This window comes from Carlito syrichta, unplaced genomic scaffold, assembly GCF_000164805.1.
Source record: "Carlito syrichta isolate Samal-C Ts95f unplaced genomic scaffold, Tarsius_syrichta-2.0.1 Scaffold315711, whole genome shotgun sequence".
In the NCBI taxonomy this organism is placed as follows: domain Eukaryota; kingdom Metazoa; phylum Chordata; class Mammalia; order Primates; family Tarsiidae; genus Carlito; species Carlito syrichta.
In genome coordinates, this window is record NW_007259807.1 from 142,101 (window position 1) to 168,662 (window position 26,562).

Below are 26,562 nucleotides of genomic sequence, written 5' to 3' on the forward strand. Positions count from 1 at the left end.
CAATGGACTGAACAAGATGATCTCCTGCATCTCACTATGCTTTGTTCCTGCTTTCAGGTAACTGACAAATGTACATTACCCGTGTACTTGTCCAATACACAGCCTCATGCTCGACAACAACACCAATACAATCTCTATCTTCTATCACATGTACCAGTTGCTCCTGGTACATGGAGGTTTCTATGGTTGTGTGGTGGGGGCAAGGAGGGCATATGCTTGTTAGAATATGGAAGATTTAAACTTATTGGTTAAAATTTAAGAATTCAGAGCAACAAGCAACAAGAAAATCTACCGAAATGTAGGCCCAAGCCTTCTTTAAGTCACTCTCCAAAAGCAAAGCAATACTCCTTTATTCTTAGGCACCTTGAAAAATATGAGTTTACTCTTTGGTCATATTCATCTTTGCAGAGGCTGATTTTAGGTAGAATTTAGAACTAAATCCTGTACCTTACCTGCCACTATAATAAGAGAGCATCTTTCTCATTTAGAAAATTAGCCTTCAGAGAATACAAACGTTACATGGCAAGTAGACAAGATTCCTTTAGAACCTCTTTCCCTGCATTTTCATTATTTCCTAAAAATTAATAAAAAGACATGAAAAAGGAATTTGAAAATTGATTGTGTACCTAGGGTTTTATATAAGGACATAGGGATACATCCAAGACAGAATTAAATCTTCAAGTCCAAGAGCAGAGCTTGGAAAACATCATTGTCACTTCAGAATCTCAGGCATCACAACTTATTTTGGAACAACTTGCCACAGGAGTCAAGTCTACATGTATGTTTCAGGTAGTACACCCTGACTCCACACCTCCCAATCGACAACTGAAAAGGCGTGGAGGACACAGAATTCATTGGCATTGTTCTGCTTTTTATTCTGATGACCAACATTCCAGGCAATTTTTTTAAGGTGTGGCAAAAAGGTAAGACATAATTTAGTAAACTTTTGGATATAATCAATTTCATCTCCAAACTTCTGCCTCCCTTTGGTAGGCCATACCAGAAGAACTTGTAAGGAATGACATCCATGAGTGCCATGTTTAGCTTTCCAGCATCTCATGTCAGCACACAACTAAATGGGAATTTCCTTTCTAAAGTACTTTATTCTCCCCAAATCATCGCAGATATGGTATTTCACGCTTCTCAAAAAAAAGTGGGGGGAGAAGGGGCATGAGCATCCCTCACAAAGGGGTGGCACCTCACAACCATGAGTAATTGATGACTTTTTAAGACTTGAGAACTCTAGCCAGGCTGTCCAATGATGGAACTGTTCTGTATCTAAGCTACCCAATACTAGAGTTGCTAGCCACATGCACTTGTTGAGCACTTGAAGTATGGCTAGTGCTCCTCAGAAACTGAAGTACTATGTTACTTCATTCTGATGAATTTAAGTCTAAAGATAGCCTTGTGCAGCTAGTTCCAACACAGAAATATGCAGCTTCATAAACACACACACACACACACACACACACACACACACGCTCCTTACTCAACAGAGAAATAACCGAATAACTGGAAAAAAAAAAAACCCTGGGTCACTTTCATTGCCATATATCAATGCTGGCAAATTTTGAAGCAGAAAGAAGGCAGAGATACAATTTTGCACATCCCTTGGCATTCTATGTCATTGGCAGCTCTTCTGCCAAAGATCACTCCAATAAAATGTGCAATTCATTTGCTTTGAATCTGTGATCGATTTGGTGTACACATAGGAAAAGGACGAAACATTTAACAAAATTAAGTGTGATTTAGCTTAAAACTAGTAATCTTGCTTGGAATTTTCTTTCATGGCCTCCAGGACAAAAGTCGTTCATGAGAGCCATGTTCTCTCCTTGCTCCACTTCAGCCTGCCCAAGTGCAAATCTCCCAAGACTTCAAAAGGGACTACTTAGGTCACCGCTGGTTGTGTGGAGTGAGGAGAGAACTCAGCCCTACGTAAGGAGAAAAATATTTCAGGAGAGTGATAAAAGTGCAGAATCAAAGTGCCTGGAGAACATCAAAGCTAGAAAGAAGATAATCTTCACACTTGGGAGGTAGGCGGGGAAGAAAGAGTGGACCCTAAGAATATGAAACACTCTAAGAAACTACTGTGCTGATGGATTATCTCCAGGCTCCTCCCACTAATCAGCATCTTCTCAAGTCATTTTCTTCTCTGGTTCCACCACATCCCATTACAAACAATGACACTTAAAACACAATTGTGGACAGCTGACAGTGTGCCCAGAAGGCTGAAGGCTGACTTTCCTCATGTGACACAAATGATCAAAAAGGAGAAAGGAAAAGAAAAGGACGCAAAATAATGACAAGCATTATAAAGACACTTTCTGTGGAAAAGAGAAGAGTGTGTGTTTATCAGAAAATAACCCACTGTGATTGAAGGCTTTGCTGACCTCTTTCTGGAGTCCTTCCACCCCCCAGTGGGAGTGTTGAGAGTCGCTACAGCAGAAACACAGAAGAGAAAGGAGATTTCTAACTCCTGGTTTAGACTCAAGTGAGTCATGCTGCCCTGGCCTAGGCAATATGGTCATGCAAAAACCCAAATGTTTATGAAGTCCCTAAACAAAATCTTGGTTGCTCTAGAGTCCAATAGCTTCTTTCCTTTGAACTCACTCAGGAAAAGAAAAAGTCACTAGCCTGGGGAAAAGGAGGAAGAGATTTTTGGTTTTGTTTGTTCAATATGAACAGAATAAGAACAAGAAATAACAATTCCATGGTTCCTGGACCCTTGTGAGCATGTCATCTTTAAAACTGATTTCTTCTTGTATCTGATTTCTACTTTGCTGGGTCACATGGAACATTTTCGTATTCAATGTGAATAACACAGTGATGAAAAATTGTGATGCTGGTATCCTTGGGCATCCATGGTCTCCTTTTACATCGAGGCATAGACTTTTTTGATGGTACTGCATGAAAAAGCTCATGAATACAGACATACGATGTCCCTTTGATGAAGGTTCAAATATTTGGGGTTTTCATAGTCAAATATTTACACCATTGAGTGAAAAATCTTTTGGACCTCAGATTCTGGGGCCCCTTTCAAATTTGGACCTGTATGAACTCCAACCTATTTACCTTCTGACTTTGTCTTCCATGTCTCCCTTTCTTGCCTCTAGTACTAGAGAGATTTTCCTATCAAAATAAAAGACTTGTTGTTGTTGTTTTTCCAAACCAAAGAAATGCTTTCAGACTGTTAAACTTTTTCACTGTTTATGGCTGAATGTGCACACATTGCCAAAGACTAAAAGCCAATTTATAGAGTTATTCACTAAAGATTATATGTATACAGGTTGAGCATCCTATATCTGAAAATCCAAAATCTGAAGTGTTCCAAAACCCAAAACTTTTGGAGCATCAACTTGATGCTCAAGAAAATGCTCGTTGGAGCATTTCAAATTTTCAGATTTGGCGTGTTAAACCAGTAAGTATAATGCAAATATTCCCATATCCCAAACAATCTCAAACACTTCTGATCACAAGAATTTTGGATAAGGGATACTCAACCTGTATTCAGCAGTTGTAAATATCCACACAGATAAGCACAAAAAAAGGTTCCAAGTTTAGCAACAGTCATGAACAATTTGATGTTCCACTGTAGTTCTGTAGATGTTTCCCATTTAGCAATTCACTCAAGTGGTTAAGAATTAATGAGAGAATCTTTTACTTCCAAACTTTCTGGTACAAAAAGAGCATCCCGGGTTCTGGAACAGAAAAGAGCTATTCTGGTCCTATATGCTAAAGGTGAACGACTAGAAGGAAAAAAAACCCACAGAATTTGTTTATTTAAAAAACTATGTATTTATTTTTACAAGTTTAAGCTTCAGTCACCTTCAAAGTGCTCTCTGTTTGATGCAATACACCTATCAGTTGCTTTTTCCACTGGTCAAAACAATTTTTGAACTTGTCAATTTTGATGCTTTTTAGTGCTTCTGCCATTTTTTTTTGTTTGTTTCACCTCTTCCACATCAGCAAAATGTTTCCCTTTGAGGACATTTTTCACCCAGGGAAACAAACAAACAAAAATACTCTCAGGGTGAGATCAGGTAGATAGGGGGGTGGGGCATGGGGGTCATGCCATTTTTTGGTCAAAAGCTGCTGAACACTCAGTGCATTGTGAGCATTTGTGCTTTTAAATCATCCATCATGAAATGGGCAAACACATGGAAAGATCTCACCAAAAAAAAAAAAAAAAAAATTCACTGAAGCTGAATGCAGCCACTCACAACAACGCTAGCTGGTATATATGCCAATGGGGTTCTAGAACAGTTACCTAGAGGGGAGCCTGTCCTACAAGGGACTTGCCCTCCAAAAAATAATTCCAGATTTTTGGGGTCCCCTTGTATGTTTCTAGAATGAAAAGTGACTGGGCATCTCCCTCTAGTTCCCCTCATTTCCAATAATCAACTCAGATGTGATGTGTTATTGAAGCAGTTCCCCATTGTTACTAAGAAACATTGTTCTTTATTACTTTGCCTATAAAGAGACTGATTTTTTTGAAGTCATTATTTTTCATTTTAACTTATTCATGAATGATGGTGACCACTTCTCAAGTCCTCACCAACAAAGTGCAGAGAAGGGAGAAGCAGGAACCCACGGATTGAGTAATTTGATACCACTCTGGCTATTTGTCAGATAACAAGCACCCATGACTTCACCTCATCTGGGAAGGCTGGCCCTCCACACCTGGGTATCTTCACCAAATCAACTCATTAGGGTCTAGCATAGAACGGAGTCTCAGACCACCTAGACTTTTGCCAACAGCTGTAAATTAGCTTGGAATCAGCACTGATTTAATAATCTCTCATGGAAGGATGTTATGTACATACAAGTTTTCTAACTTTTCAGATATTTTTCTGATAGCATATGGATGTATTACAAATTATGATGCTATTATTTTACAGAACAGGCTTCATCTTAAAGCATAATACACACATATGACTTTCTATGTGTAACTGGGCTCAGACAAAACTGTCTGTTTCAGTATCTTTCTATTTACCATGAAACAGTTTGATTGCTTTATATGACATTCAGCATGTATTCGTGTCCTCTTCAAAGCTAAGCTTTAAGTTCCACTACCCAGAAACTTTTAACTATTATTTCATTTTACCTAGCATGATTAGTTATTGTGACTACTATGAGCCTTTTTGAACAATAGATTCAAACATCTGAACTCACTCAATTTAAAAGCAAGTTTATAAAAAGATGTTAATGTACCTTTTCTATTTTAAAAACTACGAAATGCCTTGCAAACTTAGAACAGATATATCTTGAGGCCATATGTGTACTCACAAGGAAAACAAACTTTCAAAAAAATCCTTGCTGAATGAAAAAACCATTTTCAAGCTTTAGTATCACCTCTACAGCCAATAGTACTAAGATTTGCAGATCTATGTTGATATTTCACCAGGGAGTTCTCCTAATGAAAATGAAAGACTGTGATGATACAGGTACCTAAAAACCTTAATGTAAATGTTTCAACATTAATTAGTTTCAGCAATGCTTGACTCTAAGCAAGTTATTTCTAGAATGAAAACATATGCATATATAAATGTGCATGTGTACTCTATAACTGATTTTTATTTTAGAAAATATCCACCCCCTTCCCATCACATCTCCATCCTCCCTGCCTTTGCTGGGGTCTTCTAAGCACACTGTTGTATCCTACAGAACTGGAAGGGAAGAGCTGGGTGCATTTCATTAGGCAAGGAGAGCCAAGGGATTTGCTTAAGGTTAATCAGTGCCAAAATTAAGAAAATAATTCAAGAGTCCTGCTTCTGAGTTGCCTATTGTAGTTCCAAAAATTATTTTTTGCTTTTGTATTCAGAATGTATTTTAATGCTATTCTTTGATATTTTTGTTTTAATCAAGTTTTCATAGGACATAAAGGAGAGATAAAACACAAGCAATTCTTTCTTATTGAATTAATTTGATTTTTGTCTTTTGTGCTCCCAGCTATCAAGACTGTCGAATAAACCAGTTTTGATTCATAAATAATAGTTCCATTATATCTACTATGCCACTCGTCAGAGTACCTGAAATTTTAATTCACTTGTTCAGCTAAATTTCATCCTCAGTTCATGGCCATAAAATTCTTTATTGACAAACTTTCAAACCAACTTTGACTCTGAGGTATCTAGTCAACATTTTTCTTCTGTGTGGATATTAGTTTATTGAATAAGTGGCATCTGTTTTCCTCCACATCACTAGCAGAGTAGGTATTTCCTTTTGACAGCTTTGCAGGATTTATGGGTTTGCATGCTCTGAAGAAAAATAGTACTAAGCAAAAAATTCCAATTCATTACCTCTTAGTACTTAATTAAGTTCATACCCACGGCACACTGGAGGTGAACCCTGAAATGACTGTGACAGCAGCAGAGCAGCCAGCTATATTATCTTTGGAAGACAGAGAGGATTCTAATTATCCCGACCTCATTTTTCCATCTCTGATATTCATAAATGTTCCCTCTATTTTTATCCCTTTTAGACTTGGACAGAACTGTTTAGAAGGCAAGTATACCTCTCTGCAGCCACCAACCTACCCGTACAGCCCTTATAAACAATAAAGTCAAGCAGTGGCCTAACACTGCTCTGTGGCTTTCCAGGATGCAGACACCTCTTAGTACAGGGTTTTCCCTGTGGAAGCAATCAGAAGCTGGCAGGAAGGCAGGCAGTGGGTCCCACTAGACAAACACCCCGTGAGCAGTGAGAGTCATGGTTACCTGTCGGGGTTCTGTGTGCACACGTGCATCTGTAAGAGGATCCGCTGGGTGAAAGTCTTAAAGCACTGCCCACATTTCCAAAGATGCCAGTCACTGAACTCCGAGTGGAGCTGGCTTGTGGATGTTGGGCTTGCGAGGACTCGCTGGTTTTTCACGTTGATCTGGTTAAATCCTGATTCAATGGGCCCAGACTTATCCAGGAGAGAGAAGTTCCTGCTGCACGGAGTCTGGGGGAAAACGACGGAGCGCTGCTGGGTTGCCGGGGCGAGTTTGCTGCTCTTGTTGAAGGGCTGCAGGGTGTCTTGTCTGCACATGGCTTCCATTACCGTTGAAGGGACATTTACTAGGAGAATAGCAACAGTTTAGAAGATCAGTTTTACTAGCCCTTAAAATAAGCACAACAACACATACTTTTGAAAAGTTCTATAAATCAGCATTTTAAACATTTGTTTTTCTGGATTTGGAAATAGCATAATAACAAACAATCTGATTTGAAGGGAAGGCACTATTATCACAAATTACTAAAACATCAGATGCCTATTTATTAAGCAAATACTACATGCTTGGGATTATTCTGACATAGTCTTTGCCCTCCTGGAGCTCACTTATGACTTGGACCTCACGAGGCTCCATAATGAGGCTCCACACTGTGCCCCACGTTTGGAGGAAGTTTGGGGAGGCACAGCAAGGGAGGGGCAGTGAGCAGGGGTCCTGCCTAGGACGGGTAACCTGAGCAGCACAGAGTAGGTGGATTCAGCTTGACTGGTGGAGAATTTCAGGCCTTCCTACAGACCCTGCCAGTACAGGACAAGTATCTAGGGGAAGCTGGTTGAAGAGATGAAAGGAACAAGATGAAAGACACCTGGAGACAGAAGTCTGACATGCTGGTGTGATTGTAAGGAAGACAGGCTGACTGAGCAGGGCACGGATTCTGGGCACTGTAGGAATAAGGGTTGGGAATCAGGAGAGACCTGGGAGGGCCTTAAAAGTCCAAATAAATAAATAACCTCAGACCTACAAAACAGACACGGACTGTTTCTGAGCAGAGGAATAGCAAGAAGAAGAGAATCACTGTTTAAAGGTGGCTTGAGTGAGGCCTGATTTATAGACAGGTGCACAGAGAAAGGTAAAAGTGGAAAACAATAGAGTGTGGTGCTTGCAACTTGGGCTTTGGAATCAGAAAGACCTGGGTTCAAATCCTGACTCTGCCTTTCACTAGCTTGGTGATCCTAGGCAAATTAATTAATCGCTCCATGACTCAGTTTCTCCATCTATAAAATGAGGGCAGAATAACAGCAGCATGTCAGTGGTTGAGATGGCCCAGGTTTTAACTCCACTAGCCTTTGAAAAGTATAGAACATTTAAATCCACGAATTAGTTCCTGCTAAAATGTAAAAGGGTCACTCTAAGGATTAAATGAGATAATACATAGACAGCATTTAGTAAAGAGCTGGGCCTATGGCTGACACACAATAGACGTTGAGCTCTGTGGGCCCTGCTTTCCTCATCTTCAAGCCCCCATTTACAAGATTTAAATGTGATCATGAAAGCCTCATTTCAGGGTCTACAAGCAGCACAGTCACTTTCTTATTACTATAGGAGAAGAAACTGGCATGAGGAAGGTGGCCCGAAACTGGGGTGGTGGCAGTGGAAATGAGGAAAGAACTAAAAGTAAGAAGCATTTTTTAGATGCAAAACTTAAGATGCCTAAAGTGTGTTGTTCTTTTTTTTGAAGATATTATTGTGTTCATAATATTGATCAAGAATTCTCCAGTCATTCCATAGGTCCAGAGGTGATTTGAACCTAATAGACTTAAAAAATTTTTCTTCTTTCATAAAATAACAACTATAGCCGGGCTCGGTGGCTCAGCCTGTAATCCCACACCTTTGGGATACTGAGGTGAGTGGATTGCCTGAGCCCGCGGGTTCGAGACCCGCCCGGGCAGCAAGACCTCATCTCTACAATAAATCAAAAAATCAGCCGGGCAGGGTAGCGCACGCCTGTAATTCCAGCTACTCGGAAGGCTGAGGCAGAAGGATCGCCGGAGCCCAGCAGGTCGAGGCTGCGGTGGCCGGGAGTGGCCACTGCACTCCAGTCTGGACGACAGAGTGAGACTCCAACTCAAAATAAATAAATAAATAAATAAATAAATAAATAAATAAAATAACTATATTCATTGGTCACTTCGAGTGTCAAAGAGATTATGGTTACAAAGTGGTCAAGATAATGCAATTAGAGACAAAAATTTTTGAAAAGGATGGTTGGCAAAAAGATTGGTGATGGCAAGTAACAAAATCATGCCAACTATGGCTATCGGTCACTGGTTCAAGGCCACATGAAAGGAAGCACATGAACTGGGAGTAGCCATCTTGCCCTGCCACAGACCATTGCTGAGATTCCTACATAGCATCAAGAGTCAGTGTCCTTAAGGGTAGAGGACCATGACTGCCACAAGGCTTTGTGTGTGAGTAGACACACACATGTGTCAGCATGTATGGGGAGACAGCATGTGTGGGGACACAGTGGGTTGGGTGTGCTGCCTCAGGTCTCCAGCTCAGAGCATTCTACAGAACCACATGTGTTAAACACATCCAATCAGAGGCTCTGTCAGCATGACCCATCCGTCCTAGGAAGGAAAAATAAAGCAAAAGACTGCAGATCTAGATAAACCAGAGTTTATCTAGTTGGCAGGGCTTTGTTTGTTTGTTTGTTTGTTTGTTTGTTTGTTTTTGAGTTGGGGGTCTCACTCTGTCACCCAGGCTAGAGTGCAGTGGCACCATCATGACACACCACAGCCTTGAACTCTTAGGCTCAAGTGATCCTCCTGCCTCAGCCTCTCGAGTAGCTGGGACTATAGGCGTGCACCACCATGCTTCGCTAATTTTTTGATTTTTTTGCAGAGACGATGCCTTGCTATGTTGCTCAGGCTTGTCTCAAATTCCTGGGCTCAAGCAATCCTCCAGCCTCAGTTTCCCAAAGTGAGGCACCACACCCAGCCTTAGTTGGCAGTTCTTAACCCTGTGAACATTAGACTCAGAGAAGAATCTTTAAAAGTTACATCAGAATCTCTCAATAGGGCCAGGATGTCTCCATTTTTAAAGTATCTCAATTATTTCTAATGTGAAATCAGGGCTGAGAATCACTGATTGAATCTGACCCTCTCCTGTTGCTAATGACAAAATCTGAGTCCCAAGAAGGACCAGTAACTTGTCCAGTGTCACACATTCAGTTAAGGACAGTTAGGCTGCAAGCTTTAGCTTTCTGACTTGCAGGAAATTTTTTACTGACCATATACTCACATCATCTCTGCTCACTAGCAGTGTTTCAAAAATATAAAGGACATTTTACAGCTAGTATGGTGTTTTGTGTATGTGTGGCCTATATAGAAACATATGTTATATATGCCTATATGCACATACATATATGTGTGCATATGTTCATACCCTATATAATAAATATTTATGTGTATTTGAACTTTGGGGCAAAAGTATATAATCAATATGTAATTTGTAGACAATTTTTATACTTTCCAAAAATGTTTTATGGCACACAGATTGTTACTTTTTAAACAGGCACTGATGAGCTGGGCATGGTGGCTCATGTCTGTAATCCCTGCACTTCGGGAGGTTGAGACAGGAGGATTGCTTGAGCCCAGGAGTTTCAGACCAGCCGAGGCAACATAGCAACACCTGATCTCTACGAGAAAATAGAAATAAAAAATCAGTCAGGCATGGTGGCGCACACCTGTAGTGCCAGGTACTTGGAAGGCCAAGGTGGAAGTATTGCCTTAGCTCAGGAGAACGAGGCCGCAGTGAGCTGTGAGCATGCCACTGCACTCCAGCCTGGGTGACAGAGGGAGACACCAACTCAAAATAGATAGATAGATATACAGATAGACAGATAGTTACGTGGATAGATAGATACTGAAAGATAAAAAGGAAGTCTTGGCACTTTTAAAACAAAAACAGCAGCATTGTCAGAGGTTAGGGTAGAACCATCTTGCTTTGCCCTTTCATTACAAATCCAAAGGAGGCAAATGAAGCGTAGGGAAATCCGCAAGCTTTTTTTCAGGCAATACTAAGCTCCTGCAGGTTGGGAATTTCAGACTAACAGGAAGGAAGGCATGGTGGGGAGACTGCAGAACAAAAGCTCATCAATATGCAGGAGGGCGGGACACCCTTGCCAGAAGCATCACTGATGGAAAGGGGCGTATATCTTTAGGGGGAAATAATACACTCCAAGTATAGACGATGGATTCTGACTTCTCACTTAGCACTTCTAGAAAGCAGCCTAATTGATTAATTTTCAACAATTGTTAAGGTCATATAACTTTTATATGAAAACAAAAGAATGGTGGGTCAGAGGGAGAAGAGGGATGAAGAGAAGTTGGATAATGAATATAAATATATAGTCTGAAAGAAGAAATAAGACATAGTGTTTGTTAGATTAGTCAGATGAATATTGTTTACAATAATCTATTGTATATTTCAAAATAGCTAGAAGAGAATAATTCAAAAGTGTCTAACATAAAGAAAAGACAAATATTTAAGGTTATGGACATCCCAATTACACTGATTTGATCTTTACAGATTAAATGAATGTATTAAATCATCACATGTGTACAAAAATAGGTACATCTATTATGTATCAATAAAAAAGTTAAAGTAAAAGAATCTGTGGACCAATGAATTTTTGTAAGGTTAATTATCAATGTCAAATGGTAATAAATAAAAATTTATGTTTATACAACCCTGTGGTTTGATGTGTCATGTCTACGCCTTTCCCCCCTCAAAAAAAAATTTATGCTTATATATCTATCTAAAAGTTAGTGTAATAAGCCACGATGTTTTGGATCTGAGTTAATGGTAAAAATAGCATTCCGGTAGTAAAAGTGCATACGGTTGAAAAAATTGTTCTCCATTTTATTATTTTCGCTTTCAGAACAACTCAAAACAAATATAGTATGTTATTTCAGCTCCAGGTAGCAACACTTGTACTCTCTATTCTACTTTTGGCATAGTCCTTTAGTGGACTTATGAATAAATTCAAACATACTGAATAAAAATGAACATATAATTTACAGAAAAGAAAAAGTAAGGGTAGCAATAAATAATTTCATTAAAGCAACCATTTTTTAAAAAAAATTTCTAAACTATCCTGTAGGATTCCTGCACAGTTCCATAGGACCCTAGAGGTCTACGAAGAATGCTTTTTTTTTTGGTCAGAGTCTCACTCTGTCCTCTCTGCAGAGGCTCAATCACTACTACCGCAGCCTTGACCTGCTGGACTCAGGCGATCCTTCCAACTCAGCCTTCCAAAGAGCTGAAACTACAGGTCTGTGACAGCATGCCTGGCTAATTTTTTTATTTATTGTAGAGATGAGGTCTCACCAATTTTCCCAAGCTGTTCTTGAATCCCTGGGCTCAGGCAATCCTCTTACCTCTGCCTCCCCAAGTGCTGGAATTATAGGCACGAGCTACTGCACCCAGTAAAAGTGTAATTTTTTAAAAGCAGAACATTTTAGAAGACACAGAAGACTATTCTTCCTATATATCAGCTTCATTGGTTACAGCAAAGTCTTAATTAAACATAGGAAATGATCAGAAAAGGGACAGAAAACGAACCAGGAAACCAAATCTCAACCCAACTCAAAAAAAAAACCCCAACACAGACAACTGCAAAGGCCTGGAGATGACTGACTAAGACGACCACAAGATGAAGTGGTTTCTTTGTGAAGCAGTTCTGAGCTAGTTAATCTCAGCACTCCAGAAATGCAAAGCGGAAGAGGGCAAACTCTCAAAGCCTTGGAGGAGCCAGTCAAGGAAGAACATGAACTCATCGACTCTGGACAATTAAAGCATCAAGAGAGGCAAATTCAGAATCCATAAAGCAAAGTTCTATTTTACTACCCCCTTATCCATTCAGTCTGCAAATGCTTACTGAGCAACTATTATATGCCTAACACTGCGCTAGGTACCAAGAATATTGGGGGATCAAAAGAGCCACAGTCCCTGCCCTAATGAGACATAAAGTTTAGTAGGAGAGACAGATAGTAAGCTGCTATTTTTATAGATATTTTACTCAGTTTCATCAAATCTAACATTCCATTAATTTCACCATTACAATTGTAAGTCACCATGAATTGCAAGACATCTGCCGGTTCCAGAAAGATTAAAATGTGAAAAATATATATGTTTTAGACTTGACAAAATATCGTTACCACAAGTGTGGTAAGTGCTATGAGAGAGAAGAAAAAGATACCAGGAAATAATAAATCGGTGATGGCTAAATTTGTGGTATGAGGGAATCTGAGTCCTTTTAAAGGGTGCATGGGCATCAGAAAGGTGTAAAAGGAAGAAAAGGTAATGCAAGACAGCTCTGCCAGAGAGTCTATGTGTCATACTGAGGGAGGAAAGAGCTCAGGGCTCTGAAGGGACTGATGGAAGGCCAACCCAGCTTGAGAGAGAAGGGGAGATGGGCTACAGCTGACGCTGGAGAGGAGGGCATAACCATCGCCAATGTCTGTGGCAGCTGCACAGATCATGGTCACATGTGATGGGGTGATGGGTCTAAGCCAGAGTGGAGGGTGACAGTGATTGGGTGGCAGTAGAGATGAAGAGAAGAAATGCATCAAGAATATACAATTGGGCAAGGTACAGCGGTTCACACCTGTAATCCCACACTTCAAGAGGCCAGAATAGAAGAATCACTCAAGCCTAGGAGTTCAAGACCAGCCTGGGCAACATGGTGAGATACTCATCTCTACAAAAAAAAAAAAAAAATTAAATTAGCTGGGCATGGTAGCATGTGCCTGTAGCCCTAGCCACTCTGAGGGCTGAGGTGGGAAAATGACTACAGCCTGGGAGTGTGAGGCTGCAGTGAGTTATGATCGTACCATTGCACTCTAGCCTGGGTGACAGAGCAAGATCCTATCTCTAAAAAAACCAAAACACACACGTACTCACAAATCAGAATAGACAATCAATGGGACTTGATGACTGGTTAGATAGACATGTGAGCAAGACTGAGGTGTCACAGTTTCCAGAAAGAGCAACTGGATGAACAGGAGTGAGAGTTGTGGAGCTGGAGGAGAGGTTTGTGGGAGAGAATAGCATGGCTTTAGTATTACACAGGTTTGGTTTGAGATGCTTGTGAGACATCCAAGATGAGATGTTGCCAAGACAGTTGGATAGGAGTCTGGGGCTCAGTAGAAACGTCTGGATTGAAAATAAAAGCCTGGTAATACCTATCTTAAGTTGGGTCCCCTGGGAAGCAGAGGACCCAAATGGAGATTCGGGTTGGGGACTGCTCTTGGGATCAGCACCCGCTGGGGAGACAGGCAAGCAGGAGGGAAGAGTTTCACAGCTCTGGAGCTGCGAATGTCCTTCAGAGTTGTCCTGCTTTGATATGAGGGAACTGGTCCTTTATCACTCCACACAGACGAGTCACTAGACATGGACTACCATGGGGAAGAAGTATGACAAAGGGTAAGGTGGCTCTCGTGGGCTGAAGGAAATTTCTGGTGACAAATCCATCTGAGAGATGTCAGCCCCCTACATTCCCATGAACAGGGGGAGTGAGTGCCTCAGTCCTGTGTCAAAGTTGGGATCAAGGCAGCACACCACCATATCCTACTGCACCCAGAACGTCAAATCTCTCATGACATTGACTTTCTGAGTCCTTTGTCATTTTCTCTGTGAACACGTTTTTGGAGGGTGCTGCCTTTTTTGCTGGTGTCCTGTGCAGACACAAAGGCATCCCTGTGGGGTGACTTCTTTGTTTCTTCTAGAAACCTACAGGTTTCAACAGTTCTGGACCACTTTTTATATTCATTTCTTGGCCCAGGGTTTCCACATCTGGGAGATAGTCCAAAATCAAGCCCTATTTAGAGTGGGACTTTGCTCTCACCAATGGCTCAAGATGGACAGTTCCTTGGTCTATTGGCTTGAGGGTAATATTTTTCCTAGTCCCCATTCAGGGTCAGGACAGTACCTTCTGTTTACTGTTTGCATAGCACTATGAGGAGGCTCTGGACTTATGCAAAAACTCCAACCCCGGCTTTGCACTGTACACAAGGGGCCTGGAACCTTGACTCCTATCAGTTGCATTAATAGCCTGTCAACCCAGAGCTCAGGGCCATCTCATGCGACAGCTGAGTTTTATATTGTAGTTGTGTGCCTATGTGCCTTCTTCTAGACTGAGTTCCTCTAGGGCGGGGCTTGGGTTTTTGCACCTCATCACAATGCTTCCTTTAGGCCCTGCACAGGGATTGTCCTGCACCTGAACTGTACTGTCATCTTCGGAGGGGCATGGGTAAGGGCAGGAGTCATGCCTTCTTTACCCTGACCTAGCTTCTCATTGCTGGTAGGACAATGGGGGTGAGGGCACTCTGCAGAGGTCCCCCTTTTTATCTTCTGCTTTTTAAAATCAAAAGGAAAAGGCAGGCCTCCTCCCGGCAGGGTTTACTCCAACATAGTAACTCCCGCATTGCCATCAAGTTTCACATTCTGCTACCTCAGCTTCATATGCTGAGACAGAAAAAGCAGCAGGAAGACTTGTTTAACATTTATTCCTAGGTTTTTTTTTTAATTTCCTCTGAAACGAATATGAATACACTACGGTCTTTACACTCTGCAGGAGCTAATCCCCCACTGGAAGCTTTGGGGAACCTCATTCCTTCTTGCGGATGCGATCTGTCGACACAGGCCTTCCTTCAGGCTCTTTGAAAGGCCCACAGTGGATGGAGGGACTCTCCCTTTGGAGCTCTATTACATTTACAATGTGACTTTTTTCAAAAGAAAATAACATAGGAATTGCTTCCAGAACCCAAATGCCTGTGTGAACCGCTGTCTTCTCTTTGAGTCAAGGCGGCTTTCAGTGGGCTGTCCAGACAGCAAGTGTACCCACAGCTGCCCCTGCTATGGGGCCACCGGCCGAGGGAGCTGCTTACTGAGCCCAAACCCACTGCACACGCTCAATAGGAAATGTGTACTTTTCATGTTGAAAGAACCATGGGAAGAAAATTATATTTCTATAAATGGAAGTGCTTAATAAGTATTATTCACTAAGTAAAATCACATTTTCCTTGAATGTCTTGGTCCAGGTATCAATTTCATCAACAAAGAAAAATGTGACTGAAATATTTGATCCTTTCTAATAATGGCAACAACAAAAAAAAATCGCGGTATTTATCCAGTGAGCATTTATTAATTGTTTACTGTGTGCAGAGCACTATAAGGAGGCTCTGTGGAGGTATTTTATCCAATATGTCTCTGATCTCAAGAAGCTTATTTTTTAAGGTACCTAATTTATTTTGTGGCTGGCTCAGTGGGATAAAAATTGTTCTTAGAATTGCTAATCCAGTGGAGATGATTTAAATTACCAGGACTGTGGAAGGCTATCTGTTAAATTATCTGTCTGTGCCCTTTCGCACATTTGTGCTTCTAAATCACACAGAGTATTTTCTCAGCATAGAATAAGGAACCCTCATTATAAAGCATTCCCAGGTCTCTCAGTGAATCATATGGAATGAGAATCCATCTTACAGTTAGAGTCAAAGTCATATATCTCCCCCACACTATCTGATGAAGCCTTCTGCTGTTTTCTTGGGTGGCCAATCACATGACAGATATATGACTTTGAGACAGGAACTGAAATAAAATTCCTATAATACCCTTGGGGGAAGGGGATTGTCACAGCGGAGCATTTTAGTCAGTGACTTAATTCCTTTTAGACTCCCCATAACCCTTATTTGAGCTCTGAACTGAACCCAAAAGAGCAGCTTAGTTCCCTACTGAGTCCACAATACTTCAAGCTTTGGTGGCTTTGCAAATTTTCTATCAAGGATTTCAAGTGCTAAATGATATAACATATGCCCTGGTATAGTTTATTCAATACTTTAATTGTCAGCCTCAAGAATGCGTCACACAGGCTGGACTACAGTGGAGGACTGAAAAGCAAACCCTGTGTTGTTTCCAGAAAGTACATTTTTGGCACTGTGGCACCATATCTGAAGGCTAGGTGATATGCCCTTAGGTACCCATTATTAGGTGGCTGTGAACAGACCCCAAAATGTCCCACCTCAATCCCTCATGCCCTCCAGTTCACGTAAAGCAGCATTGTTAGGAGGAAGCAACACGTGACTGAGAGTCCCCCACCCAAGAGATCCATGTCAAGAGTAACAGATGCATGCCCTACGAGGTCATTTCATGGTTTCCATTTCTGTCTCAGGGCTCAGTAGGTGCTCGTGCTCTCCTTCCAGCTCCTCAAACCAAAAGCCTCAGAGTCATCTTTGACTCCTCTTTCTCTGTCACTCAGCATCTGTCAGAAAATGCTGCTGGTTTTACTTTCAAAACATATCGAGAATCCAACTACTTCTCACCACCTCTACCACCTCCATGCTGGTCCAAACCACCATCATCTCTCCCCTGAATTCCTCTCACTGGACTCCCTGTACCCCCACACACTTACTGTCTCGCCTCCACTCAGTAGACAAAGTAAATCTATTAAAACTTGTCAGATTTCTCTTCTGCCCAAAGCTCTACTCAGCCCCCTTTGCCTGGTTCACACAAAGTCAGAGCCAGGGCCTTAACAGTGGCCTTCAGGGCCCTACAAAATCCCTGCCGCTGCACCTTCCCATGTCTAAGCTAACCTCTTCCCACCTCACTCACTTTCCCGTACCCACACTGGCCTTGGTGACACTCTCCCAACACACCAAGAACATTCCTGTGTTGGGGTCTTTATACTTTTAGTCCTGCTGCCTGGAATGCTCTTTTCCCTACTGACGTGTGGTTTGTTTCTTCACCACCTTAAGCCTTTTGCCCAAAGGTCACCTTTCCAGTGGGACCTACCCTGACCACTCTCTGAAACTGTAACTCCCAACTCCTGGCATTTCTTACCTCTTTTCTGTTTTATTAACCACACAACACTTACCACCATCTGATAAACTACTTATTCACTTAAATATTTGTTGATTATCTGTCTCCTTCCACTAGAATGTAAGCTCCATGAGGACAGGAATTCTTGTCTGTTTTGTTCACTGATGCATATGCAGCACCCAGAAAAGATACTGGCTCATGAGCAATGAATTGACGGATGAATATTTGGACTGTGTGCTATGTACTTTGGAACTCCAGACCTCGATACATTTACTCCCAGACATCTCTCAACACATAAACCACAACAACACCTTCAGAGTCTATAATGGGTTGTATGAAAGGAGGAAGCAGAGGACCTCACAGGACTTCTGGAATCCTTTTGGATCAAATTCCACACTTTAGAAGATGAAGTTATGTCAAGGTTCCAATGGATAGACAAGTCCACATCAACAGATCAGAGGGTAGGGGCTGGAGGGGCTGATGCTGGCATTTTTCTGTGCACAGATCAAGATCTGGTTTCAGGGGAGGTGGGGCATGGAGCCATTCTGGCCAAGGCAAAGCACAGTGGCCTCTGTGTCCACATCTGCCTTTCACACCAACTGCACTCTCATGTCCAACACTGAGATTTTCTCCTATGAAAACAGGAGCATTGCTGCAGAAAAGAAACTTTCCAATGGAAACTTAGGAAGTAAGAGGAATGTACTGCAAGTCCAAAGATTCATTTTTGATTTGAGATTGGTTTGGGGTTAGAGTAAAATAGAAAAGGAAAGTTAATGGCAATAGGATTTTTGAGGACTTTACTTTTTATAGAGAGATTAAAGACAACATGAGAAAGAAATATCTGATCATCAGCATTTTGATCAGTAGTAACATGAGCATTTTAAAACTGGAGTGTGGGTATGTGTGTGTGTGTGCACGTGCGTGCGCGCACACGCGCACACGCACATGTACTTATAAGAAAGTGGAAAAGAAAACAGAAAAACAACTCTTTTTTCAAAATGAAGTGTCTTATCCACTACCAAAATATATCTTTGTTTCTTGTTATAGCATAATATCAAATTATCAGTCACAAATTTAGTGACAAGAAAACACAGTATCACTGAAACCAGCATTTCTCACTGGAACACATCAGAATTACCTAATTCTGTTCCAAATGCTAGAAATCACCTTATGATAGTTTCTAAAGGATTGATAAAACAAAAATTAAAAGTTTATGTGAAAGTTGCTGCAAGCTCACGTTTGCCCAGATGTTACTCTTTTAAAGATAGCTGGCATGGTAATAAAGACAAAAGAAAATTACATGTTTCCAGACATAGTTTTAGACAAAAAATTTAGAAAGACACAACTTTCCCAGTCATATCTCTACAATATTTACTACCATTTCTCATTCCAACGACTATGTAGGAGTATGCACACCCCATCAACTGGAGGTGGTGTTACCCCTGATTCAATGGCATTATTTTCTTTTTTCATTTTTGCATACAGTACGGCTCTAACAGGACTGTGTACCCCTTCAGAGCAGCAGTTGTATCTTACACTGCTCTTGCAGTCCCTCCAAGGTAGCAAGTATAGAACCAGACACTCAGTAGGTGCTCGGTGCATACCTGCTGACTTAACTTTGCTGAAAGCTATTGTTTAAAACTCTGACAAAGGCTTTGAAATTGTGAATAGGTGAGAAGGGATTGACTCGTACAGGTTAAGATGTCCTGTGAGAAAGCACACCACATACAGGAAAAGAAAATGATAGAACAGACTTGTGCATGTTTGCCTTACATATCCTAGTGAACAATGTTTCAGGAGTTTCAAAACACACTCTTACAATGTTAGCTTTGAAATAGGTATTTTGAGATGCAAATTTAGAGCTAAAATAAATTCTTACAGTTTTCATCCTGGGCAATGCATTGTAAGGGGATCCCAAAGAAAGACGTATAGCTGTCATTGTACCACACCAGAAGCTCGGTGCCCCTGGGGATATCTATACAGGCTCGGTAGAATATATTCGACCTATTCAAAACAAAAGAAAACCCAGCTTAGTAATGTGCAGGACTCATGTGCCCCCACCCACATTTTTATTGCCCCCAAAAAGTTCTGCCCAGCTCCACCTAAACAGTTTCTGTTTGTAATAAATCTACACCCACCTTATTGTCCCAACAACCAATTAGAGCCTGTAACTCAGCATGATTAACAGTATGCAGTTTATTTCCACAGTGTCCCATCATAGAACTTCTTGGCTGAAGAGACAGATATTTGGCCAGGGGGTAGCAGAAAGGACGAGTTCATTTTTTAAAAAATTCCATCTCATGCTAATTGGCATGGCAAATTACAAGGGCACTGGTACCCCAACCTCATATATAAACAAATACGATGCATTTATTATTTTAAGGAAAAGCACTAAGTGTATACTTGCAACTTGACATTGGGAGTTCCCAAATTTGTAATAAAATTAAGCAGCTTTGTGATATAAAGATTAAGAGAAATAAAATCCTTCTCCACTGCCTTTCTCCTGAAGTTTGATACAGGAGAAGAGAAAAACCCTCTTATGTGAAATGGATGGAAATTCAATAAATACAAGAGGAGCACTTTACTCTGGCTGAAAGATTACACTCTGAAATGATACAGTGAAGGTACCAAGAAATAAACATTTTTTTATAACAGCTTTGGTATGGTAAAGAAAAATCTACAGGCAAAAAAAAAAAAAAGAATGAGGAGACTGCGACTGGTTTTCTCAATGAAGAATTGCTATAAATATTAGCCTCAAGTTCAAGATAAAAGTGTGTAGGGTTGGTGGGCCTTAAATTTCTCCTTTCTGTAAGGAATTGGCTGTAGCAGGGCAATTTGTTCCTTGTATAACACTGCAGACATAAGGCGAATCCTTCTCCACATTTTTCATGGCAGTGAGCTATGCACTTGTCAACATATTTTGTCACCACAAAGTGGCTCTTGGCAATAGGATCATAAAGATCAATAAAAAAGTGCAGATTCTCAATATTTTACTTGCAGCTGCAAAAATTTCATTTATCTTGTTATTTTCCTTACTTGCTGCCATTCTGTCTCACGAGGGCACTGCTAGCTAAGCAGAATGTTTTTCCCAACATTCTATGAATATCTGACAAAAACTCCAGCCGGTTGTCCGGCCCTCGCTACCCTTCCTCCCTCTGCATCTCTAAGAGCTGTGCATTTTATTAATTCTTTCCAGTGCTACATTTAAAAAAAAAAAAGCAAAATTGGAGCAGACTATAAATCACTGGCATCTCCTAACTTGAGAAAAATTGAGTCTACTTTGTACTTCACCCTCGTAACATTTCATCTCTCGGTTTGGCTTCCCTTAATGTAAACACAGCGCCCGGCAAATGAATGTGCTAAAACCAAATGACACACTTTGCCGCTGAAAGAACAGAACTGTTTTTGAGCAATGGGTGGTCTTCTGAGGCACGGAGTAGGCCGAAAGGGGGAAAAAAATGTGTAAGCGTACACCCTTCCTTACAAGCGGGCAGAGCTTCCAAAACTCGCAGAAATCTCTGCATGTTGAAGCACATCAAAGGGATTTTTCCCTTTTCAGATAATATTTCCTTTGCTGACATGTATTTAGTATTGTGGTTGGATGACTCATAAAGATAGCTTCATGGCGTCCCAACGCAGTTGAAGCGGAACACATGCCAACAAACATTATTGTCAGCCTCAAAATAAAAACAAAACGTTCAGCTAAGGGTCAATCAATCAAGGGCGCTTTGAAGAAAATTCCATTTAGATATTACAAATCATAACAGAATGAATTTAAACCAGCTGACTTTTTGTGAAGAGGACATTCACGTACAATAAAAATTAGGCTGGCTCTTCAGGGTCCAACTTTTCTATTTTCTTACTCTTGGACGTGGTCACTGGTGATGAATGCCAGTTTTTAAAATTGTGTTTTTGTAGTTCATTTTATAAAGCTCTGAAGTAATCGAAAACAGATCAGCATAGAGGACTCGTCGTGTAAGCACCATCATGAAAGCGGAGTTGTAAAACCACTTAATATTGATAGATAGACAACGGCTTACCCATGCCCACCTTCCTCTGAGGGGTCTCTTGTTTTCGCAGATTCAGAATTTGCCTCAAGAGCTCTCTGGGGACTCATTACAGAACGAGCCAAACTATCTCTTGCTGCATAAACAAACACACTCTTTACTAAATTGTATTTTTTGAATTAAAAAAAATTTTTTTAGAGACAGGATCTAGCTCTGTTGCCCAAGCTGGAGTGCAGTGGCACAATCATGGATCACTACAGACTCAACTTCCTGGGTTCAAGCAATCCTCCCGCCTCAGCCTCCCAAGTAGCTGGGACTACAGGTATACACCACCACTCCTGGCTACGTTTTTACTTCTTTTTTGTAGAAACAAGGTTCTTGCTACATTGCCCATACTGGTCTTGAACTCATAGGCTTAAGTTATCCTCCTACTTCAGCCTCTCAAGGTGATGAGGTTACAGGTGCAAACAACTGAGCCTGGCCTTCTTTACTGATTTTCTAACTCAGGATTTTATAAAAACCATGACAGAAATGCAGTTGTTACAAAGGCGGGTAAAGCCCATCTACAGCAACGTAACCAAATACTGTCTTGCACTATTTCTTGTAAACCATTATTTAATGAAATAAAACTGCATTGGAAACAAAGGCAGTGAGTTGTATGCTGCCCAAATATGTTCTTTTTGAATTGGAGACCTTCAGAAAGCAAGCCAGATATGTGCAGCCTTTAGCCCACAAGAGGAAGAAAGTTAAAAATGAAAAAAAAGGCTTCATTTTTTTAAAAAAGGAAAGGAAAATAAATAGCCATAGGCAGTACTCCAAGTTGCTGAGCACAGAGTCCTCCGCTTTGATGTGTCTGTGGTGCCTAATAAAGCTAAACAGTTGCTTCTGATTCTAAAGGGAACATGGCTGTTTATAACTGAGGTCATATATTTATATGGTGCACGTTTTCGAGGGATTTTGAGAAAAGAAGGCTTATGGTAGGACTTTTTTCCTATTTGATGTTTTTGCCCTCTTGTCTCCACTCCAGCCTTCTTTAGCACTAAGTGGAAATGATTAACCAGCAGGTGCACTGAGAAGACATGGCTTAGCACGGGAGAAACCCTCTGTCTCTCAGCCTAGAAGCCTCTTTGTATGATTCCTTATTGGAAATGGGGATAGCTCTACCCTGCCTTCACTGGCCTTTGGGCTTTGCCCACCACCTGGGAGCTTCTCTAAGCTCTGGAATTTCCTCATCATAGAAATATATTCTGAATCAACAGAGGGCCAAACCCTCTGGCACCTTTGGAGGAGCAGGAGAGCTACCCTGGATCCATCACTGCTGTGAAGCATAACGGTTTTGAAAGGGATGCCTTGGGAAGGTAGCAATTTCTAGGTTTTCCGTGACTTTGTGCAAATAAAACTGCTCCCCTGGGGAAACACCCTGAAGGAGACTGAAAGCAAAGGACCCAGTGCTGTATCTCTGAATTCATACTTATCTGTGTGTACACATCTGCTGGGGAAAACCATCCCAAGTTAGTGAATTTGCTGAGCTCATTCTGGCCATAGTGGAAGTTCAAACAATGATGCCGGGCTCCGTGGCTCAGCCTGTAATCCCAGCACTTTGGGAGGCTGAGGAGAATGGATTGTCTGAGCCCGCGGGTTCAAGACCCGCCCGGGCAACTTGGCGAGACCTCGTCTCTACAATAAATCAAAAATTAGCTGGGCGTGGTAACGTATGCCTGTAGTTCCAGCTACTTGGAAGGCTGAGGCGAAAGGATCGCCAGAGCCCAGGAAGTTGAGGCTGCAGTGGCTGGGAGTGTGCCACTGCACTCCAGTCTGGGCGACAGAGTGAGACTCCCACTCAAAAAAATAAAATAAAAAAAAAAATGATGTGGAAGCAACTTTTACCTTGTGCACCTTTAATCCTGAATGCTCATTACATTATTGTCATGAAAACTAAGGGGGTTTTCAGAAACCTGGCAAAAAAACGTCTGCCAGTTCTTGCAGAGTTCTGCAGGATGTTTTCAACCACAAGCGAGCAGCAAGCCTGAATTTGTATATGCAAGCCAAATGGCTTCAGCTCTATAGGTGGTAAATCAAGATATACTTTACCTGTACTGAACTACTGTTAGATTCTGTTCTCCACAGTGCCTTGCACATCGGATATACCTCATCCAGCTCGACTTACTAGGTTCCCCACCATCAATAAAGTGCTGTAGTGTCCCATCCTGGTCATATATCTGGAGAAGAGGTCAAGAAGGTCAAGTAGTTAGAACGAATCATCAGTAATCATTTTCCCTGCTTCCCTTGGTGTCTTTGTGTGTCAGCTGCAGAAATTTATTGCCCTTAGGTTTGCTCGTGCTTATTGATGCTTGTGGAAACTCAACTGGAATAACAGGAAAATATTTGGGGGTGATGCAAGTTGATCACGTTTTTCTTATCAAGCCAATCTTTCTCTGTATTAAACATATCTGTAGTATCTCAAGGATGTGACCGTATTTCCCAAAGAATATTTAACTGATTTTGACAGGCTAGTCTTAAGTAATGAGCTGCTGTATAAACAAAGCAAGCTGAAAGAAGAGGCTACACTGACATGGTTGGAACATCCACATAGAGGCCCCCAGTCTCCAACACACAACTGTTCGAAGGCATTTGGGAGGCAGTAATTGTCTGTTCAACAAGCTGGGTGACACCTAACCGCAGGCAGTTGGAGAGTTATGGAGCCCTAAAGAACTGGCAAAACAGACTCTGACTCAAATGAAATAAATGGACTCTCACCTCGCAGAAGATGTAATACTTCAGCTGTCAGGACCTGGAGCTAATAGGAGAGGAGTCATCAAAAAAGAGAGGCCCTCCAAAAGGAAAGAAAAAAAAGAACTGTTTCCAGTGGATTTTAAGTTTCTTAACTGAGGTGGTTCTGATAAGGATTACCTTAGATCAACTCAAGCAGATTTTCTTTTTAAATCATTTGAGAATATGAAATCTGCTTCAAAGCACACAACAAGCATGGCACAAAGAAGTTTTATGCAAAACAACTACAGAGACAAGCAAACACAGAGTCAGTGCCGACAGCAGAGACAACGGCTCTCCCTTCCAGAAGCCACTTCAGATCCAAGACACTTGGGGGAATGTGATATCTAGAGGGGTGGGATATGAGGTTACATGTCCACAGCAATTCTAGAAGGTCATCCCCAGTCTTAGGAGAGTCAAGGAAGTGAGGGGAAAAAGGAGTTTCTTAGGGGAACAGTTCTCAAAAGGACCATGGTACTACTCGACCTTTTCAAATAAAATCAGCAGTGGGATCCTGGTAGCTACTTCCCCAGATTATCCTGAAAAGTCATCTCTTACTCTTGCCAGTCAGCCTTTTTGCTTTCTCTTTCCAAATAGACATGAGAATAAGTCTTATCAAAAGCCTCACTGGTTACATTTAGGCTGCAAAATTTGTATGGTCATTCATATTAATTTAGCTCAGTAGTTCTATTCCGGGGGGCCACGGGGCTTTGTGATGACAGTTTCTTTTCACTATTACCAGTCATTTAAGAACAGTTGAGGTTTTTTTTGTTCTTTTCTTGAACTCATTTCTCTCCACCCCCAAATGTTCCACAATCCCCACAGATAAAAGACAAGCATTAATCTAATAAAGACAATTGTTTCAGGAGTTACAACTGGGTAAAGACCCCAGAGTGATCACAGCTGATAACCAATTTAGCCTGAGAAGAATGAAGAAATTCATGGATTATATTATATTTAAGGCTAATGACTTTACATTTTTAGTATTTGGATAATGGCAAAGAATGGAAATACTTCATGTGGTAGATACATCTACTACATGAACAATCTAATGACAGACAAGGTATTCAGGTTAGATTATACTGTAGTTGTTTCTGTTTTTGTTGTGGGGTATTTTGCTTTTTTAAGAAAGTGATTAAGATTCAAGATCTCAACTATGAGTCTGCTGTCGACAACCGATACAACACTGAACCGTTATTAGGCTCTCTAAACACTACTGTTAATCTTTAATGGGTTAAAAAGTGTTGATAATTATTATAAAGCACTTTGAGAAGTACACACAAAAATCCTCCTTTGCCCTTCTAGCCAATGTCCTAAACAGCAAGTAAAAGTCTCTAGCATTTACAAGTAGTAGGGTCTATCTTAACTGTTAGCTCATTGGAATATCAGTCACTCATCAGTCCATCTTGAAACCTGGCATAGGTGTTTCTTCCTATACTCATGTTTCAGCACTAATTTTCTTAACTGAGTATACCTACAATTTTTGCCTGCCTGAAATAAACTGCTACTTGCCTTGAGGATATGTTGAAAGCTATTTGTCAGATTTTGGCCAATATTAAACAGGTTGTCAAGGCTTTTGCCAATACCACAGGATGTCGCACATGACATAAGATTGGTCTTCCCTGGCTTCAGCTAATACTGATATTAAAACACTTTATATGAAGCTGTAACAAGAATCCCATGCACCTCCTTACATCCCATAACTGCATACCCAGAGTTGAAGAAACTCATTTGATCTGGGTACTGCTCTTACCCTCAGCACCAGAGACCGGCCATCACCAAATCCAGTTGAATTGGCCTCCTAAATACTTTTCAAGTGCATCCATCTCTTTTTTCTTTTCTGTTACCCACGTTAGCCCAAAGAAGCTTCCTTTCCCATTTCCTTGCCTCCTTTCTCATCTGAGGTACAGAGCCTCTTCATTGATCTCCCTGTGGTCTCTCCAGACCCCTCCAACCTATTCTCTAATCTGTAGCAAGAGGGGTCTTTCAGAACACAAATCTGATTCTGTCCATTTCACCCAACTATTTAAAAAAGCCCCAAATAATAGCTTCATAAATACCCTAGATGTCAAGCCATCACAATACATAGTTGCAGCAAGCAAATTCTCAAGCTGACCAACACCTCCTACCAAGGTTCTCTGGGGAGATTGAAGCCCAGTGCCTTTACATTTGGCTCCACACAATTCTCAGCT

General features: G+C 41.1%; 1 protein-coding gene across 1 annotated transcript in view; it reads right to left on the reverse strand.

Annotated features, from left to right (window-relative positions):
* Window positions 1-26,562, reverse strand: part of PRDM6 (PR/SET domain 6) — a 93,229-nt gene that overhangs the window by 9,782 nt on the left and 56,885 nt on the right. Inside the window, exons 2-4 of the mRNA XM_021706532.1 lie at window positions 23,693-23,820; window positions 19,474-19,598; window positions 6,717-7,059 (exon numbers count right to left, since the gene is read on the reverse strand). Coding sequence (XP_021562207.1) covers window positions 6,717-7,059; window positions 19,474-19,598; window positions 23,693-23,820 — 596 coding nt within the window. The remainder of the gene's footprint in view (window positions 1-6,716; window positions 7,060-19,473; window positions 19,599-23,692; window positions 23,821-26,562) is intronic.